Genomic DNA, 18,693 nt, shown 5'->3' with positions numbered 1-18,693 from the left:
TCTTTCCTGATAATGTCTCTTGCTTCACTCCATAGTTCTTCTGCTTCTCTGTCAACTAAGTTTAAAGCCTTAAATCTGATCCTTATTTGATCTTTAAAATCTTCTGGGATGTTATTTAAATTGTATTTTGGCATTATGATTGCTTTCTTGTTGTTCTGTAGCTATACTGTGATTTTCGATACGACCGGTTCATGATCTGTACCACAGTCTGCTCCTGGTCTTGTTTTTGCAGAAAGTATGGAACTTCTCCATCTTCTGCTACCAGTTATATAATCAATTTGATTCCTATATTGACCATCTGGTGATGTCCACGTGTACAGTCGTCTTTTTGGTTGCTCAAAAAATGTGTTTGCATTAAACAAATTATTGGTTTCACAGAATTCAATAAGTCTTTCTCCTGCTTCATTTCTGTCTCCTAAGCCCCATTTCCCCACAATTCCTAGTTTTTCCTTGTTCCCTACTTTTGCATTCCAGTCCCCCATGATTATCAGCACATCTTGTTTTGGTGTGTGATCAACTTCCTCCTGTACTTCTGCATAAAATCTCTCCAGTTCTTCTTCTTCTGCATTTGCCATTGCAGCATAGACTTGGATGATGGTTTTGTTTATAGGTTTCCCATTTAATCTCATTGATATCACTCACTCAGACCTTGTGTTGTAGCTTCTAATTGCTTTTGCTACATCACTTTTCACTATTAAAGCAACCCCGTTTCTTCTTGATTTCTCATTTCCTGCATAACATATTTTGTAGTTGATTGAAAATGTCCAATTCCTGTCTATTTTAATTCACTCACACCAAGTATTGTAATGTTGAGACGTTCCATTTCCTGCTTGACAATTTCTAACTTTCCCTGGTTCATGCTTCTCACATTCCATGTTCCTATTGTGTGCATCGTACATCTCCGGACTCTCCTTTCGCATCTGTGCACATCAGCCTCTGGGCTTCCTTTCAGCTTTGACCCAGCTGCGTCATTAGTCACAGTGCTACTCATACTTGTCCGTTGTTCTTCCCCAGTAGCTTGGTGAGTGCCTTCTGACCTGGCGGGGTCTCATCTTCCAGCACTATCTCGTGTTGCATTTTGGATACTCTGTTCATAGGGTTTTCATGGTAAGAGGTATTCCGTGGTGGTTTACCATTGCCTTCCTCTGAGTTTGGATGCATCTTAGTCTGGTGTCTCAGATTTGACCATTCCACCTTGGGTGCCCAGGGCAGCACATTATGGTACTCTTCTAGAATAAGAAATGAGATCTTGGGATGGAGGTGGAAGAAATAGCTTTGTGTGTGCGCGTGATGCAGTACACATGAACTGAAGGATGAACTGGATGTCTGGTGACTTTAAGCAATCAGGTGTTTGCCAAACACAATCACCCAAAGATAAATGTGAGTGCGCAACTCAGGCCTTTAACACTCCGTTATATTGCAGCAAAAATGTAACATGAGTAAATTTAACAATCCTTTATCTGAGGCAATGATCTTAGTGAAAAAAGCAGATTTCATCAGAACATAGTTGTGGGAAAGTCCCATCTTAAACACTTTGCATCAGGGTTCTGTTGATATGTTCCAAATTCAAGACAGCCTAGTAGCCGAGCCCTTTAAGCCCAGCTGTGATTAACTGTAGTTAGTGAGTGATGAATGAAATGTGCTCTGCACATGATCAGAGGCTCATTCTTTGATAATTGCACCACTTTCCCCAGGACTGAGCCCTGGTACTGAAACAGGTTTTGGAATAAAGGCCTTGGCTAATAGGAAGCCCTGAAATCCATCAAAGCTAGGTGCTCTGCTATCAGTGGCACAGCTTTTTTTCTTTGTTATTGTCTCAACAATCTCCTTTTAATCTTCACAGCTCATCCATCAGTGGAATGAGATCTGGGGATAAAGCAAGGATATGCACTCCCAAATTCAAGCCATTTGTAACAAACCCTCTGCTTGCACTCCAGTCTGGTGGACATAAATTCCTGGGTTGTTTTTTTTTTTTTTTAAAAGCATGTAAACACACACACACACACACACAGAGCGAGAGCTCTTGCAGATATCATGCTTTTAATAACATCTTGCCCATTAGAGCTCTGAACAGAAGGGATTTTTGCCATCTGTTGAGCTCCAGGCAGAAAGATTGACAAGGTTATTATTGCTGAGACAGAAATATTTGCTCTTTGTCCTTATCGTTTCTGTATCTTCTTGCCAAGAAAAAAAATTGCAAGAGATCTGTTATTGCTGAAATACATCTTATTTAATGCTCCTTGCCTCAAATCAGCAGCAATCGTGAGAAATTACAAGGTCAGGGAGAGTGGAAAGGCAGATGAAAAGAGGAATTTATGGCAGTGGAAGCTTGTGTTGAAGAGGCAACAGACTAGACTGTTTTGGCCTGATGTTTATTAAGAGCCCAGCACCTCCAGTGCCCCGAGGACACAAAGGCGAATAGATTTCTTCTGCTTAGAAGAAGCAACCCAATAAGGCTCAAGCAACTGAGGCCGCTGTGGGTTATTTTTCTTTAAAAGCCGCCATCAAGATAAACAACAATAAAGAAACAAACAGAAATTACCCACAGGAAGCACAAAAGCTTGAAAGGAGAACAGAAAAGCATGCCAAGACTGACATAACTGGTATTTTCAAACATCTTTCACTAAGCAAATGTTATTAGCGCCATTACAGAGCCGGGCAGCACTGTATCAACTCCATCTGATACGGAGGCTACGCCCCTACCTTCCCAATCATCTGCTCCCATCGGTGGTACATGCCCTGGTCTCCTCTCACCTTGACTACTGTAATGCGCTCTACGTACGGCTACCCTTGAAAATGGTCCAGAAGCTGCAACTGGTACAGAATGCAGCGGCGAAGGTAGCTGCCGGCGAGATCACGTAACTCCAGTGCTCAAAGAGTTGCACTGGCTACCAGGTGCTTGCTGGGCCCAATACAAGGTGTTGGTTTTGACCTTTAAATCCCTACACAGTTTCAACCCAGCCTATCTGAAGGAGCACCTCCAGCATCATCAGCTATGTCGCCTAACAAGATCGGCCTCAAAAGACCTTCTCTCTATCCCACTAGTCAAAACAGCTAGACTGGTGAGGACTAGAGAAAGGGCTTTTTCAATTGTGGCCCCCATCCTATGGAACTCTCTTCCAAATTATCTCCGCCAGGCCCCCTCTACAATGAGTTTCCACCGGGCTGTGAAGACCTGGCTCTTCAGGCAGGCCTTTGGGGTGGGCTAGATTCTAACATCATTGCTTTTAGATTTTAATGTTATTGTATTGATGTGTCATTTTGTGCTATTTTGCTTATTTTGTACGTCGCCCAGAGTGACTGGTTAGCCAGCCAGATGGGCGAATAAGAAATCCAATAAATAAATAAATTGCTCTGTCTGAACATGACACCTGAAGAGTAAAACCAGAGGAGGTAAATGAGTATCACAAGGAGGTAGTGAAATCGTGCACAAGTATGTACTTGTGAACCACCAGCAGGAAGTTCAGTCAGGGAGTCCCACTCTGATTAGCTCAGTTGCTCCTGGTTGTAATGGATGGAGGAGCATTCAGAACAGAAGGGGGGTGGGAGCTGTAGTAGTGATGCCCTCCAGTGGCTCTTGGTAGTATTGGCTAAGTAAGTCCTACGTAAGCAATCAACAGATGGATTCTTCAGTCTTCAAGTTCGTAAGGTGGGGAAGGATGTTCAGCAGGAGGAAGCAAAACTGCAGACACGTATGACATATCTACACACTGGAGACTTAACACTATCTTAACATTCCATTACTTCTTGCCATGGAATCCTGGGAAGTGTAGTTCTGTGAAAGGGGGCTGCACATGTGTGACAGAGAAGTCTTTGCATCATCACCAAACTATAATTCTCTGAATTAATTGATGAAAACCATGACACTTAAAAAGGATACAGAACTGCTGTAAGGTTTGTAGTGCAGATACGGCCTCCGAGGTTATTATTTTGGAATGCTAGGTGCAAGTAGCACTTAAAAAGTCAACATGGCACCTGGAGGTAAAAGAGGAACTCGGGGCTAAGCCAAGGAGGGCACTTTGTCTTCTGCCACCCCAACCCTATACTGAAGAGGTAAGCCAAAGGTGAGCTTAGTCCATTGAGCTGGATCCTCAGCATGAGGCTGCCGCAGTGTCCAGACCATTAATAAACAGGGTGGCTGAGTCTGTCCCTGTTAAGAGACGGAATCTTAATCCTTATCATCATCAAAAATCTTGGGTAGGATGTGGACAGAGTATGTCTTCAGAGATTGTTTCCTCTGGCATTCATGTTCCGTTTCAGGAATGCTGAATCCTCTGAGGATGGCAATTCGTTTTGCTGTGCCCCTAGGTTGCGGACACAGAAGACAGTTGTATAGCAGAGTAGCTATAATGGCACCAGCCAGTGGCCCGATCCAGAAAATCTATAGAGACAGAAAGGAAGGATACTTTGGTAAAAACTAGACTGCACCACACTCTCGCCAGGGCCAGGAGGAGAGTGAGATGAGTGAAGGAAACCAAGCTGTTTTCTCTGCGTGTGACACATTTTGTTCTGCTTTTGTAATTTTCTGGCCCAGCTATGCTGAGGATATGGCACAGCCAAGCTTCCTATTGTTCATGACAGCATGAAATATCCTCCAGGAGCTACTACCCATTGCAATGCAGCCTACTACACCTCCCTAGAAGCAGGTTGAAGCTAGCCAGAACATCCTTCTGCTAACATATTGTGCCCACTGTAATCCACATAACACTGCTTCTCTAGGACTTGGCATAGCTAGGGTTTCCCCATTAATCTCATTTTATTGATAAGCATTTACTGATATCTATGGCCACTTCTCATCTTGTCTCTTTTCTACCCATGATGCCCTCTTTTAGGATGAGTTATGCAAACTTCTTCATCCAAGAGCACCTCAGTAATATCCACACATCTCTTGAATTGGCAATATCCCTTCTAGGAAGAGCAGAGTGGGCCCTTTAATTCATTTCTATGGGAAGTTGATCCCTTAGGAGAAATGGAGGGGTAGAACTGTAACTAAAGGGGTGCTTCAAAACGGAATTCCCATTGTGAATGCAAGGCAAAGATCCCCTCTTGCAGACTGCAAATTAGAGCCTTTTGCATAGGGATAGTCAATGTGGAGCTCTCCAGATGTTGTTGGACTCCAAGTCCCATCAGCCCCAGCTAGAATGCCAATGGTCAGGAATGATGGGAGCTGGAGTCCAGCAATATCTGGAGGCAACATGTTGACTGCCCCTGTTACACAAACAGAAAAATGAAGCAATACTTTTTGCACGTGAGTGGCTATGCTTATTTAAATGCTCTCTCTCTCTCTCTCTCTCTCTCTCTCTCTCTCCCTGCATTGCCAGAATACCTCCTACTTCAGGGTTATATCAGGAATTTCCTTATGCCTATTGCTGCATGAATTGTACTGGTGCTTGATTTTCCTTTGATACAAGTCTCTAATACCAAGGACCAAGCTAGATAGGATACTATTCATGCAATTAGTAACTGCTCACTGAATCTACTGAAGACAATCCTGGTTGTGTCATACCCACATCTTACATTTAAAGCACACAGTGTCTTCAAAAGAATTTTGGGAACTGTAGTTTACCCCTCAGAGAGCTACAATTCCCAGCACCCTTAACAAATTATAGTTCCCAGGATTCCTTGAGGGAAGTTAAGTACTTTAAACATATGTTGTAGATGTGAATTCTGCAAAGACATCTCAGTCTCTTTATATTTCTTCAGGGCTAGAAACTTGAGAGATTTGGATTCACCGTTTTTTGGGGCAACCCATTTGTTCTGCAGTATCACCTGTCTGAAAGCATATGAGACAAAATACACCATGTGTCTGGCTGCGACAATGGACTGGATGAGGGCTAATAAACTGAGGCTCAATCCAGACAAGACTGAGATGCTGCTAGTGGGTGGTTCTTCTGACCGGATGGTGGATGTTCAACCTGTCCTGGATGGGGTTGCAGTCCCCCTGAAGGAGCAGGTTCGTAGCTTAGGGGATCTTCTAGAACCATCTCTGTCACTTGAGGCTCAGGTAGCCTCGGTGGCACGGAGTGCCTTCTACCAACTTCAGTTAGTGGCCCAGCTACGCCCCTATCTGGACAGGGATAACCTGGCTTCAGTTATTCATGCTCTGGTAACCTCCAAGTTAGATTACTGCAATGCAGTCTATGTGGGGCTGCCTTTGAAGATGGTTTGGAAACTGCAGCTTGTGCAAAATGCAGCGGCCAGATTGGTAACAGGGACTAGACGGTTCGAACATATAAAACCGATTCTGGCCTGCTTGCATTGCCTGCTTGTATGTTTCCGAGCTCGATTCAAAGTTCTGGTTTTAACCTATAAAGCTTTACACGGCTTGGGACCACAATACCTGATGGAGCGCCTCTCCTGACATGAACCCACCCGTACACTACAGTCAACATCCAAGGCCCTCCTCCGGGTGCCTAGTCTGAGGGAAGCTGGGAGTCTGGCAACAAGGGAGAGGGCCTTCTCAGTGGTGGCCCCCAAATTATGGAATGATCTTCCTGATGAGGTGTGTCTGGCACCAACACCGTTATCTTTTTGGTGCCAGGTGAAGACTTTCCTCTTCTCCCAGACATTTCAGCATGTGTTTTTAAATTGTTTTTTTTAAAACGTGTTTTTAAATTTGTATATTTGTTTTTAATGTTTTTAATTGTTGTATACCGCCCAGAGAGCTTCGGCTATGGGGCGGTATACAAATGTAATAATAATAATAATGGGCTAAGCAGGGACAATGCAGAGTGTGGATGGAAGGGGCAAAAGACAGTACACAAATAGAGTGGTGGATTCCTGATCATCAGGTGACCAGCAGCCAAATGTACTTATGGATAATAAGATCTTTGAAAGAAAGTTGAAACCAAACAGTCTATTTATTCTGTTTGGGCCCCTCACAAGCCCAGCCCAGATACTTTGCCATTCACCAGTCTCCCTGCTGGGCCTCTGGATGCTTTTTCAGCAGCAGGCACTAGTGCTGCTTTTGAATGGGAGCCAAGCTCCCATATGCGGTAATACCAGTAGCCACAGATCTATGAAATCTATTAATTTCCTAAATATATAGTCTGGGTAGGACTTTGGATCTATAAAATCTATAGATTTCATTGACCTATGGCCCAGAGCAATGCATTCTGGGTAATTTAAGATGGTGGCGGCCACCATGGATGTGAGCTGAGCTGAGCTGAGCTCCCTTTCACAAGTGCAGCCAGCCACCCATTCACCCACCACTGAAACGTGCCTGTGGGCCAATGGGGAGAGGGGCAGTAAGGGGGGCCACCACCAAAGCAGTGGCAGCAGTAGAGAAAGCATATGACTTTGGGGAGGTGGCCCATCATTGGTATGGGTGCCATGCTACGAGCCCCCCAAAATGTGGCACCAGCCCTGCTCCATACCAGGTCAAAGTTGACAAAACTCTGGACAGGAATTGCCATAAAATGTAGCCTAAAACCTGAGGTAAATCTGGAAGTTTACATCTGAGGAACTTTTAGAGAAGAGCAAAGAATGTTGATAGAGCACATATAGAATAATGATAGAATAGTGGGTTTTGCAAGAGAGGGGTTTGCATGTCTCCCTCTCATACCCATCCCTAAGAGATGTCCTGCAGTGACTGACAAGCCAATGAACAATGCCGGGAAGCCAACGTTGTCAGTCCTGTGGCTGTCAGTTGAGGCAAAGATGCAGAACACAAGCTGGAGAGTAAGAAACAGCTCAATAGTCACAGCCTGTCCTGTCGATGTGCTGTTCTGTAGCTAGAAAACAAGGGCACGTTGGTAAGAAAGGTCCGGTCACGGCCTTTATCTTTTGAGGCTGAATCTCCACCTGACAGTCTGTGTGGGCTTTTGAGCTGCGTAGGTTGTCAGGAGCTGAAACAGAAGCTGAGCCCCTTCCATGACATAGCACTGTCTGCTGCAGCATATGGGGCAGAGGCATAGGGCCCAAAGTTTTTAAAAAGCAGCCCTTAAAAACAAATATTGCATCTGAGAAATATTGAATTTGTGCGAAATAGGTTTGAATTGGTCTCAGAAAAATGGGGACAGGAATGTCCATTCCAAAGAAAGAAAGGCCACTTCCAGACTGTTGCTATTTTGTTGGGTGGGGTGGAAGATTCAGCTGCCTAGGGTCGAAGTCAGATTGTGCAATAGAAGTGGACTTGGCACTGTTGCGCAACACACCCACTTTAAAAAAGGACTTTTTAATAAGCAAAGTGATGGGAAAATCCACTGCAAAGTGTGGGATAAAAATTGCTTGATGTGACATCATATAACCCTTGCAAACAAATCAGAATGAATGCTCAGTAAATAGCCAATGTCATCCAATCTCCCCACAAACTTTGTTCAAACAAATCTGAATACTCAATAAATAGGCCATCTGGAAGCAAAGCAAAGCAAAGCAATCTAGCTCTATTAGAAATAAATGGTCTCTATCCCTATTTGAAAAATGCACACTCCAGGCAGTACCAGATTTATGCACAAGCTAAATAAACTACAGTTCAAGGGCTGAGATTATGAGGGGCCTCTCAATATAAAAAAAATACTAGATAGTTAGTTTTAAGTTGCATCTTCACCTAGGTACATGCAAATATAAAACATTTCTATTTTCATTGTCCTTTCATAGAATCATAGAATAGTAAAGTTGGAAGGGGCCTACAAGGCCATCGAGTCCAACCCCCTGCTCAATGCAGGAATCCAAATCAAAGCATTCCCGACAGATGGCTGTCCAGCTGCCTCTTGAATGCCTCCAGTGTCGGAGAGCCCACTACCTCTCTAGGCAATTGGTTCCATTGTCAAATTTCTATTAGAATAATTCACTAATAGGAAAAAAACACATTGCGGTTTAAGAACGTACCTGTAGCCCACAGAAATTTCTATCAAACTTTTAAAAGCAGGGAAATTAGGCAGCTATAGTGAATGCACCAGGGAAGCAGGAGACCTGACCTCCTCTCTGAGATATTGTACTGCCCTACAAATTGGTCAAAATGCAAACACAATTTGGGTTGGTCTTTCACAGTCTAATCCACTTGCTGTGTAGCTTGGAAGAATCTGGTAAAATGTGCCTCTGAGCATTTATCTGTTGGCTATAGGTACGTTATTAAACTGCAAGGTTTTTTTTTTGCCTGTTAGCGAATTTCTCTTCTTTTTAATCTGGGAGGTAAGAAATGGAATCCTATGCAAGTTTGCTGAGAATGGATTGATCTTTTTTTTTTTTCCAATTAATTTTTATTCAAATTTTCAAAACCAAAACAATACAAAAAGAAAAAACACAAATCCATAACTAATACAATAAAAAGAAAAAATATATTAAAAAATTGACTTCCGGTTTGTCGTAGTTCAGCTATAAGTCTATAATATATAACAAGCCTGTATCTTATAGATTATAAAATCACCTTCCTCCAGCGGTTATCTTAATTGGTTACAAATCTCATTAACATCATATCATTTTATTCTTCCACAAAAAGTCAAAGAGAAGTTTCCAATTCTTGAGATATATGTCCATCAATTTTTTTTCTAGATAAACATGTCAATTAATCCAACTCATCAAGTCTACTAAATCCAGTAATTTCAAATCGCTCTTCTTCCATTATCCGTATTGGTTCCATCTTCCATCTTCCATCTTTACGTGCCCAATAATCTTGCTGTCATAGTCATATAATAAGAGTCTGATAGGAATTTCTTTTATCACAGATATTTTCTTGCCATCAGTTCCGAACATATCACTGAAGTATTGTTGCAAAGCCGCATCTCTGTTCCTCTTTTTTATATGATACACTAGCACATCTCTTGAAGATTTTTCCATTGACACAAAATAGGGATTAATTCTGTTAGCTTTCTCCATTTCAAGTTCCATCAAATCCTTCCAGTCCAGGAATTTTTTTGAACCGATAATATCTTTATCTCCAATCTCTTCAATTCCTTCAGTGACAGCGCTGAGTTCCAAACTGTAATATTTGTCTCCAGAATCCATCACAGCCAGGAAATCCAAATCTTTTTCCATATCCATATTTAATCCAATCTCCATAGTTTGAACCTTGCCTTTAATTTCTCTTTCATCCTTTTTTGGCTTTCCAGATCCATCTTTATTCTCCTTTCTCACAGAATCCTGAATTCCTTTCAGCTCCTGTCTCATTTCGTCAAATTCAATTCTCCACGCTTGACTATTATTTCTCAGTTCTTGTTTTATTGAGTTAATCCCATTCATTATTTTCTGAAACATGTCTAAAGATAAAGTCCCTTCTTGTACATCCATGATCTTCTTAACTGTCATTCTTAAAGCCAAAGGAACAAAACTCCTTCAATTTTCAATGTCCCAAGCAAAGAACAGTTTATTTCTTTATCCAGTTACAAAGGAGTTAATCTTTCAAACCAACTGGCGTCACACTCTAGACAGCCCTTATCTCTTATATGCCCAGAAGTGCAAAAACAGCTTTAGTTCACAGCGTCCAAAAAACTAGTAGCAGAAAAAATGAGCAGATTCGTCAAAAAAAAAAAAGTAGATCAGAAAAAATAGTCCCAGACATATATTACACCAAAGTCTTATAAGTCAAAAAGAAAACCCTCATCCGTTGTAATCTTTATAATGCTATTTTCCATGTCAGCTTTTTGCAATAAAAAAAGATAGGCTATTTTTATTTTCTTCTCCCTTAGTTCCGTGAGTAAAAAAGAAGGAAAGTTTTGGCTCACCCAGGTTTTCTTAATTGCTGATTCTCTGACAAATCTCTTTAGCTGTGTAGATAAGAAAATAATAAGCGTAGACAGGAGGATGCTTGCCTGTTAAACCGTTTTCCTTTAAAGAAAAAAAAAGGGTCACTTTTTCAGCTGAGCTAGCTAGAAATCCTCGCTCCGTCCGAGCTGCTGGAAGACCTTCTTTCACAGACAATTCTGACGAATTCCAGTCTCCAACAATCACAACAAAGCTGTGTGGGAAATCTCACATTTCTTCCTTATCCGGAAGAAATTATCCCCAGTCAAAAAAGACCCTTCTGACTGGATTTAAAACTGAAAAAGTTTCATCCAAGACGGGAGCCGTCTCAGAGGCTGCACAGGTGGAGGGATCCTCCTGGGAAGTCCTGAATGGATTGATCATTTTCATGCTTATTGAGTTCAGTGGGATTTACTCCCCTGCAATCATGCTTAGGATAGGTGAAACTTACCACAGGATGGGGAGGAGGAAGGGCAGGGAGAGGGAAGGAATAGGGAAGGGAGGAAGGGCAGAGGGGAGGAAGGGGATGGGAGCAGGCAGGAGGGAGAGGGGAGGAGGAGGGCAGGTCTGATAATTTGCATGCTTATTAAGTCCAGTGGGATTTACTCCTGTGCAATCATGCTTAGCATATGTAAAACTGACCGGGGGGGGTAGAAGGCATAGGGAGACAGGGCTGGAGTGGGCAGGGGAGGAGGAAGAAGGAAGAGGGGAGAGGGGGGACAGCAGAGGGAAGGAGGGGAAAGGCAGGTCTGATCATTTGCATGTTTTTTGAGTTCAATGGGATTTATTGTGCAATCATGGTTAGGATAGGTAAAACTGACTATGGGGGAGGAGGAGGGGATTGGAGAAGAGAGGGAAGGAGGAAAGGAGGGGACAGGGAGGAGGAGGGGGAAGGAGGAGATTAGGAAGGGAGGGGGAGGGGTGAAGGAAGGGTGATGGGCAAAAGGGAGGTGATGGGAGGGAGGAGGAGGGGAGGGCAGATTTGATCATTTGCATGCTTATTGAATGGGATTTACTCCCATGCAATTATGCTTAAGATAGGTAAAACTGACATGGGGGAGGGGCAGGGAGGGGGAAGAGGGAGGAGGGCAGGTGGGGGAGGGGAGGAGATTGGGTGCGTGGGCATTGGGCAGAGGGGAAGCCCCTATGCTTTCCAAAAGGAAAACATTGTGAACAGTATCATTCTTTTTCAGCATTTCCCCCACCTTTTTATTCTATGGCAGGCACATGTAGTCTCCCACCCAAATTTAAACCAAAGCTGTCACTGGCCACATTCACACCAGACCTTTATTTCACTTTAGATAGTAATGGCTTCTCCCCAAGAATCCTGGGAAGTGTAGTTAGTGAGGGGTGCTGACAGTTGCTAGGAGATGCCCTGTTCCCCTCACACAGCTTCAATCACAGCGGCTGACTGTTAAACCACTGGCCACTGGAGCTCTGTCAGGGGAATAGGAGTCTCCTTCAGCACCCTTCACAAACTACACTTCCCAGGATTCTTTGGGGAAAGCCATGACCATCTCACATGAAATCAAAGTCTGGTGTGGGTGTGGCCCCTTGATTTGCCAAGCAGCTGTGAGCCTGGCTTTTAGAACACTGACAGTTGATTCTTACTGAGCATGCCTGGGCTTATAATTGACTTCAATGTTAAAATTCTTAAATTAATTAAAAATCAGCTAGGCATTTTTTAAACTTTTAAACTGCAGAAGATGAAGGTTGGAGTATGGGGCAAGGTCAGTAATAGGATTACTGGTACTTTGTGAACATGGCTGATGTTTAATTAATTTCAACAAATTATGAGAACATTGACAGAAAAAAGTCCAAAAGGGGTCTGGTTTCTTTCTCTCTCTTTTTACGCTTTGAACTTTTAAGCAAGCATTTCTGAGTTTTGGATTATAAATTTTGTAAGCTTTTGTTTTGAAATGAGCTTATGGGAAGCATCAAAATGGCATGGGGGTATTTTCAATTTAACATTGTGGCATGTGAAAAGTCCATGCTAGCTATAGTATACAGCCACTTTTTTTTTTTTTTTTGTAATGCTATGGGGCCTCTTAAACTTGACACACCTTGGGGCCTCAACACGTCTTCATCTGGCTCTGGCTCCAGGAAAGGGGCAGATTCCTTGTTTTTCCCTCCTTCTCCCCTTTGGCAACACTTGTATCACATGTTGTTGTTTACAAAACATATGTGAGTTGAACTGAACTGAATCTGAAACTGAAGGGGGGGGAAGCAGCTAACCAATATCAGGAACGGGAAGGGCAGGGCTAGCCTTGCATAGAGGACTATGTCTGCTCAGCAAAAGCTGGTAGTTGTGAGAGCTGAGACAAACGTATATCAAATACCAACGATTTTGGGGTTGGAGATCATTGCCAGTAAATGCAAAGAGAAGCAGCCTTTGCCTTGGACCTTTTCTAGCTTCTTTGCAAAAGAATGAAGCAAGGCAAGAGAAGCAGAGTAGGAACACATTATAGGCTTAAAAAGCAAGCCACCCTGTTCTTTGAATCTGGGTACACAGTACACCCACAATCCATTGGTTTCTTCTACTGTGTTTTGATGTGGTATGAACAAACCCAGCTTCACTCTGACTTCAAAACTGTTGTGAGTGGCGAATACCAGGTGGATACAGTGGAAATGTTTCCTGGGGGTGGTCCTAAATGTTTGACATCAGCAGGGTGTGTGTGTGTTTGTGGTGGAGAACATCCCATTTCTCACCCACCCATTGCCTGCCCACTGCAATCCTACCCGTGTCTACTCAGAAGTAAGCCATATTGAATTCAATGGTGCTTGCTCCCTAGTAAGTGGGTTAGGACTGCAAATTTCACCCATTTTAAAACATGAGTCAGTGGGTGGGGAGAGATCCGTGTTCATCTCTGCCCATCAGTCACTGTAAACAAGAAGGGGAGGATCTCCCTTGCTTTGAAGTGCCAACACTAGGAGGAGCAACAAGAAAATGATTTCCAGGAGAGTGGAGTTGGACCAATAGGATTTGGGGGCGGGCCCAGGAGTGGGGAAACCGGGTACAGACAGGTGAAACACAGGAGAAAAAACAACCTTGCTGCATTTTAAGCCTGTAATGTGTCCCTTCCTTACCCTCAGTTTCATTTTAACTTCAGCCGTTAGAATAGCCTCCTCCAGACAGGTTCTCTAGACAGGCTGAGAATTCAGAGCGTCATAGCATATCAGGAAGAAGGGGGAGAAAAACCAGGATGTCAGGAGGCAAATGTGGGTGAATCAAGGTCTGGAGATTTATTATAAAAATTGACAAGAACTTTATTGTTTATGCATTGTTTTAATTAGCAACTTGTGCAAATTGTTGTACGTGGGCTGACTTTCCACATTATCTGCCCCTGATGAAGGCAGGAGTTTTTCCAGCCGAAACGCGTTGGGCAAACCTTTTAAAAAATATTTTTATAATAAATCTCCAGACCTTGATTCACCCACATTTGCCTCCTGACATCCTGGTTTTTCTCCCCCTTCTTCCTGCTATTTTGGATGTCAACCACTTTTGCTCCATTCTAGTGTCATAGCATATCTCCAGAAAAATAAGGCAGCTGCTCAGGATAAGCGAAGGGATTTTTTTTTTAAAAAAAGGGCCGTATTCCTCAACTATTTGAAGTGTTTAAAAGTTCAGCTGTTTGAGCAGATCTGCTCTGGAGGATTTAGTTTGAGCCAGGGTTTACCAGGGTTTTGTTCCCAAACACAAACCTGCTTTTACTAGAACACATGAAGCAATGATAAAATGAGTGTCTCTCTGAACATGTACAAAATACATTTCTCTTACTAATCAGTCATCACAGTCCACCATCACACATTTCATGGGAGGGGGGATGTTTGGAGAAAAGGTTATCCTTTAATTTATTGTGTGTGTCTTTTAGTCACTGAACACTAGAGCTCCACCCAACTTAGATCTTTTGATTTCCAGATCTTGATACAAACCCTATATTCAGTACGCACATGCATCACAAGTGTCTTGACGACATTGCTATCACCCCAATCTTAGGAGAATCAAATGGCCAATCAGCCAATATGCTCTCTAAGTATATTAATAAATGCACACACATGAGGTCTTTGTCTCTCTGGATCCCTGCAATACACCAGCAGAGTATCAAACTCTTGTGCAGTGAATGAAGCTGTGAGCACACTACTCAACAGAGCAAAGCGTTTCCATTAGCCACACCACACCTGGAGAGGGAATGGGTTTATCTCCCGATCAGTTATGAAATCTTTTTGAAGGTAATTTTTTTTTAAAAAAAAATGCACTCAGCCTGCTCCTACCAGGTTTTACAGAAAAAAGGGGCAGGGTTTGACTAGCGTCGTCATGTGCTCCTATTTTAGAAGAGAGAGATGGAGACGCACTGGAACCAACAGAACAGTGAGTGTGTTTCTAACCTGAGTGACCTTGTTATCAGGGCTGGCGCCTGGCATGACTGAGCCCTTGGGCTCCAGCCTTCCCTGGCCCCCCTGCTCCCAGCCCCCCCGACCGTGCAGGACCGCTCCGCCTACCTCTTCCCTCTTTTTGTGAATGCCCTGCGTGCTGGGTGTGCTGGTCGCTGCCATCAACGAAGATGGTGGTGGAGGCTTCTCTAAGGGGCTGATACCACCACCACCATCTTCGTTGATGGCACGCATAAGTGCTACGCTGTGTGCGTGCACATGCGTGCCATCAATCAAGATGGTGGTAGGGGCATCAGTCCCTTAGAGAAGCCTCTTCTGCCATCTTGGTTTACGGCAGCTGCGTGTACAGCATTTCCAAAAAGGGAGGAGAGGAAGGGGAGCGGTCTTTAGGGGCAGGGGCTGGGAGCTCCATCTCTGCAATCTGCAGCAGGGTCAGGAGTTGACCCTGCCGAGGATCGCAGAAGGGGAGCACTATCCCCACACCCTAAGGAGGGGCCCTTCAGGGGCCCTTGGCTAGGGCCCAACCTGGCCACTCTTTGGTGCCGGCCCTGTTTGTCATTCAATGAAACCAGCCTCTTCTATTTTTACCAAGGGAAAAGAATTCTGGCATAACATATAAGAAATAGAGCTCCTTGCTCCATGGATGTGACTGCTCAACAGTATCTGGAGGTCTGCTAGATGCACACACTCTTACTACGTGTCCCAACAAGCTGCCCAGAATCTGCAGAGGAAAACAGAAACTTTTTTCCTGTTAAGTTCACAGAAGTGTTGAAAGGGGAGCAGGCAGATGCACTAATGCCAAAATTCAGTTAGTCAACTGAAAAAAAATGAAATGGACTGCCTTTAAGTCGATCCCGACTTATGGCAACCCTATGAATAGGGTTTTCATGGTAAGCGGTATTCAGAGGTGGTTTACCATTGCCTTCCTCTGAGGCTGAGAGGCAGTGACTGGTCCAGAGAACCAGTGTGATGTAGTGGTTAGAGTGTTGGACTACAACCTGGGAGACCAGGGTTCGAATCCCCACACAGCCATGAAGCTCACTGGGTTACCCTGGGCCAGTTACTGCCTCTCAGCCTCACAGGAAGGCAATGGTGAACCACCTCTGAAATACCACTTACCATGAAAACCCTACTCATAGGGTCACCGTAAGTCGGGATCAGATGTGAGAAATTCAAATACAAATCATATAAATAACTGAAAAACATAGAAATTGCTTTAGTAGTATCCGAAACAAGACCCAAAACTGTAAGCTTCAGTTTTCATGCAAGATGGAAAACTACTGGGTCAACCAAATAGATCCAAAGGGCATTTGGACTCTGGGATTGTATGCTTGCCATTCATGCTACAGAGAGCATATTTACTTGTACAGTGCCTTGTAATCTTTGGCAAGGCTCACAACCCTTTGAGGGAGGCCATTATTTCTCCCAGTTGAAAAGTTACACGTGAGGGATTGAAACCAAGGGCACATCCACGCTTATTGCCCAGGATCACTTAATGAATTCCTGGAAGAGGTGGCAATTTAAGCCAGGAGTCTATGTCATGTGCCCTTTGTCCAGTGACTTTCTTTTGGCAAATGGAGTGCACACCATATAACTACCCCCCATTTGTAATAACACTACTTATTAATAATGTATAGTATTTATATAGCACATTGAAAGCTTTCAAATATGCTATCTCAGATAGCTTTACCAACAGCCCTGTAAGAAAGGCCAATATGATTATTATCCTCATATTACAGTTTGGACACTGAGGCTAGGAGAACAGTTCATGACTAAGTTCACGGCAGAGATGAGATCTGAACAGGAAGCACTTTGCCTCTCAGCTCATATATTTTTAGGCTGCAAGGCCTTGGTTGCCTGCTGTTGTGCCTGTAATCCTTCCAAGTGGTGCTGTTAGGGTAGGACTTCAGGGTAAAAGTCTAGGGCCCTACTCAGCAGAATGAACAGGAGGGGCGCCATCTAAAAGTGGGAGGGGGGAATAAGACCCTTAGGTTCAGAGTCTAAAATTATCTAACTGCACCATTGCCCAGCAACTTCCCCATCACTGATCACTGTCAGCACTCACCCCATTGACTCCCAGGCTCCCATGGACCTCGCCAGGAGTGAATTTGTAAAGCAGAGAAGCTCCCACCACCGCTCCAAGGAGCTAAGCAAGGATGTAGAAGACAGCTCTCCAGAGGGAGATGCGGGAGCCCAGCGAGAAAGCCGCGGTCACTGCAGGGTTGAGGTGAGCACCACTGATATGGCCCAAGCGCTGCACCATGGTGCCAATGGCCAGGCTGAAGGTGAGAGAGATCTGCAGGACAGAGGGGGAAGCTGAAGGCCAGGCCAAGGCAAAGCCCAGGACCACAAAGATGGTCATGCCAATTAATTTGGCCAGGAAGGCCCGGGTCAACGCCCCTGAACATAGTGCCTGCTTCATAGTGGGAGATGCGCCAAGGGTGGCTGGCTGCAGGAGTCAAAGCTTGGCTCTGCAGTTCCTCTGAGCCCACAGGCAGGAGGGAGTGTTTGGGAAGCCTTTATATGTGTCCTTGCCCCAAGCAGGATGAACCTGGCCCAGCCTTGTAAGAACCGGAGTTCCAGGTGGAAAATGTTTACAGAGTCACCCGCACCCTCTTGCATGTGTGTGAGTTAGGCAGAGGCCTGTCTGGGCTTGTGTTGTGTCCTGCTAGTGCAGGAATTTTACAAAACATGGGCTGTCAGCTTCTGAATGGATGTTCCCTTCCAGAGGAAGAAGCCATCCAAAACCAAAGCCTACACCAAGACAAACTAATTCCACCACACCTGAGTTCCATTTTTTATATTTAGCATAGCTGTATCCCACCCACTCTCCAAAGAACTCGGGGCTATTATACATAGAGTTATCTCGTTTCCCCCCTTTTCAACAACCTTGTGAAGTAGGCTAGACTGAGAGATAGCAATTTGCCCATGGCCATCATCAGGGAGTTTAAGGGCTGAATAGGGACAGAGGGGCTGCAAACTTATCTGAATAGAAATAAGTATTGTGGACTAAAATGGGACCTCCTTCCAAGTAAGCATAAATGGGATTATGCTGCAAGTCTCCCTAGTCCAATCCATCATACCCACACCATCATACCACCGTCTGTCTTCTCTTCTCTTGTATATATTGAGTATGAAAGGGCTAAAGTAGAAGTGATGTTAAATGCATGCTTGCATTTAACATGTACATTTTAAAAAAATGGCAAATAGCATCCACTGGCTGGAGGGGTGTGTGTGTTAAAATTATCTGTATCACAGGAGGCATAGAGAGGGGAATTTAATCCTTCCCTTCCTGGTGCAGTGGTTACAGTGTCAGACTACAACCTGGGAGACCAGGGTTCAAATCCCCACATAGCCATGAAGCTCACTGGGTGACCTTGGGCCAATCACTGCCTCTCAGCGTCAGAGGAAGGCAATGGTAAACCACCTCTGAATACCACTTACCACGAAAACCCTATTCATAGGGTTGCCATAAGTCGGGATCGACTTGAAGGCAGTCTATTTCCATTCCTTTCCTGTGATCCTGATGGAAATCTCTTTCCTGAAGCTGCCGTTTGCATTGGGAGAAAATCCTCCGCACTGACCGCCAGGTCTCAGCCATGCAAGAATCTGGTTGATGAT

General features: G+C 44.0%; 1 protein-coding gene and 1 pseudogene across 2 annotated transcripts; both read right to left on the bottom strand.

Moving 5' to 3' along the window:
- Positions 1-4,168: 4,168 nt before the first annotated feature.
- On the bottom strand, positions 4,169-17,494 carry LOC133378729 (aquaporin-2-like; annotated as a pseudogene).
- Positions 9,322-17,237, bottom strand: LOC133382088 (uncharacterized). 2 transcript variants are annotated; one of them, XM_061621748.1, is made up of 2 exons: positions 17,138-17,237; positions 9,322-10,764 (listed from the first exon to the last, which is right to left on the bottom strand). In XM_061621748.1, the coding sequence occupies exon 2, from the start codon at positions 10,243-10,245 to the stop codon at positions 9,562-9,564; it is 684 nt and encodes a 227-aa protein (XP_061477732.1). In that variant the 5' UTR covers positions 10,246-10,764; positions 17,138-17,237; the 3' UTR covers positions 9,322-9,561. The 2 variants fall into 2 exon arrangements, with proteins under 2 accessions (XP_061477732.1, XP_061477733.1); XM_061621749.1 differs by having other exon boundaries at positions 9,322-10,703.
- Positions 17,495-18,693: the final 1,199 nt, after the last annotated feature.

The sequence above is a fragment of the Rhineura floridana genome, chromosome 3 (assembly GCF_030035675.1).
Source record: "Rhineura floridana isolate rRhiFlo1 chromosome 3, rRhiFlo1.hap2, whole genome shotgun sequence".
NCBI lineage: Eukaryota > Metazoa > Chordata > Lepidosauria > Squamata > Rhineuridae > Rhineura > Rhineura floridana.
The sequence above is the reverse complement of the archived record's forward strand: the minus strand, read 5'-3'. Positions and strand labels throughout refer to the sequence as shown.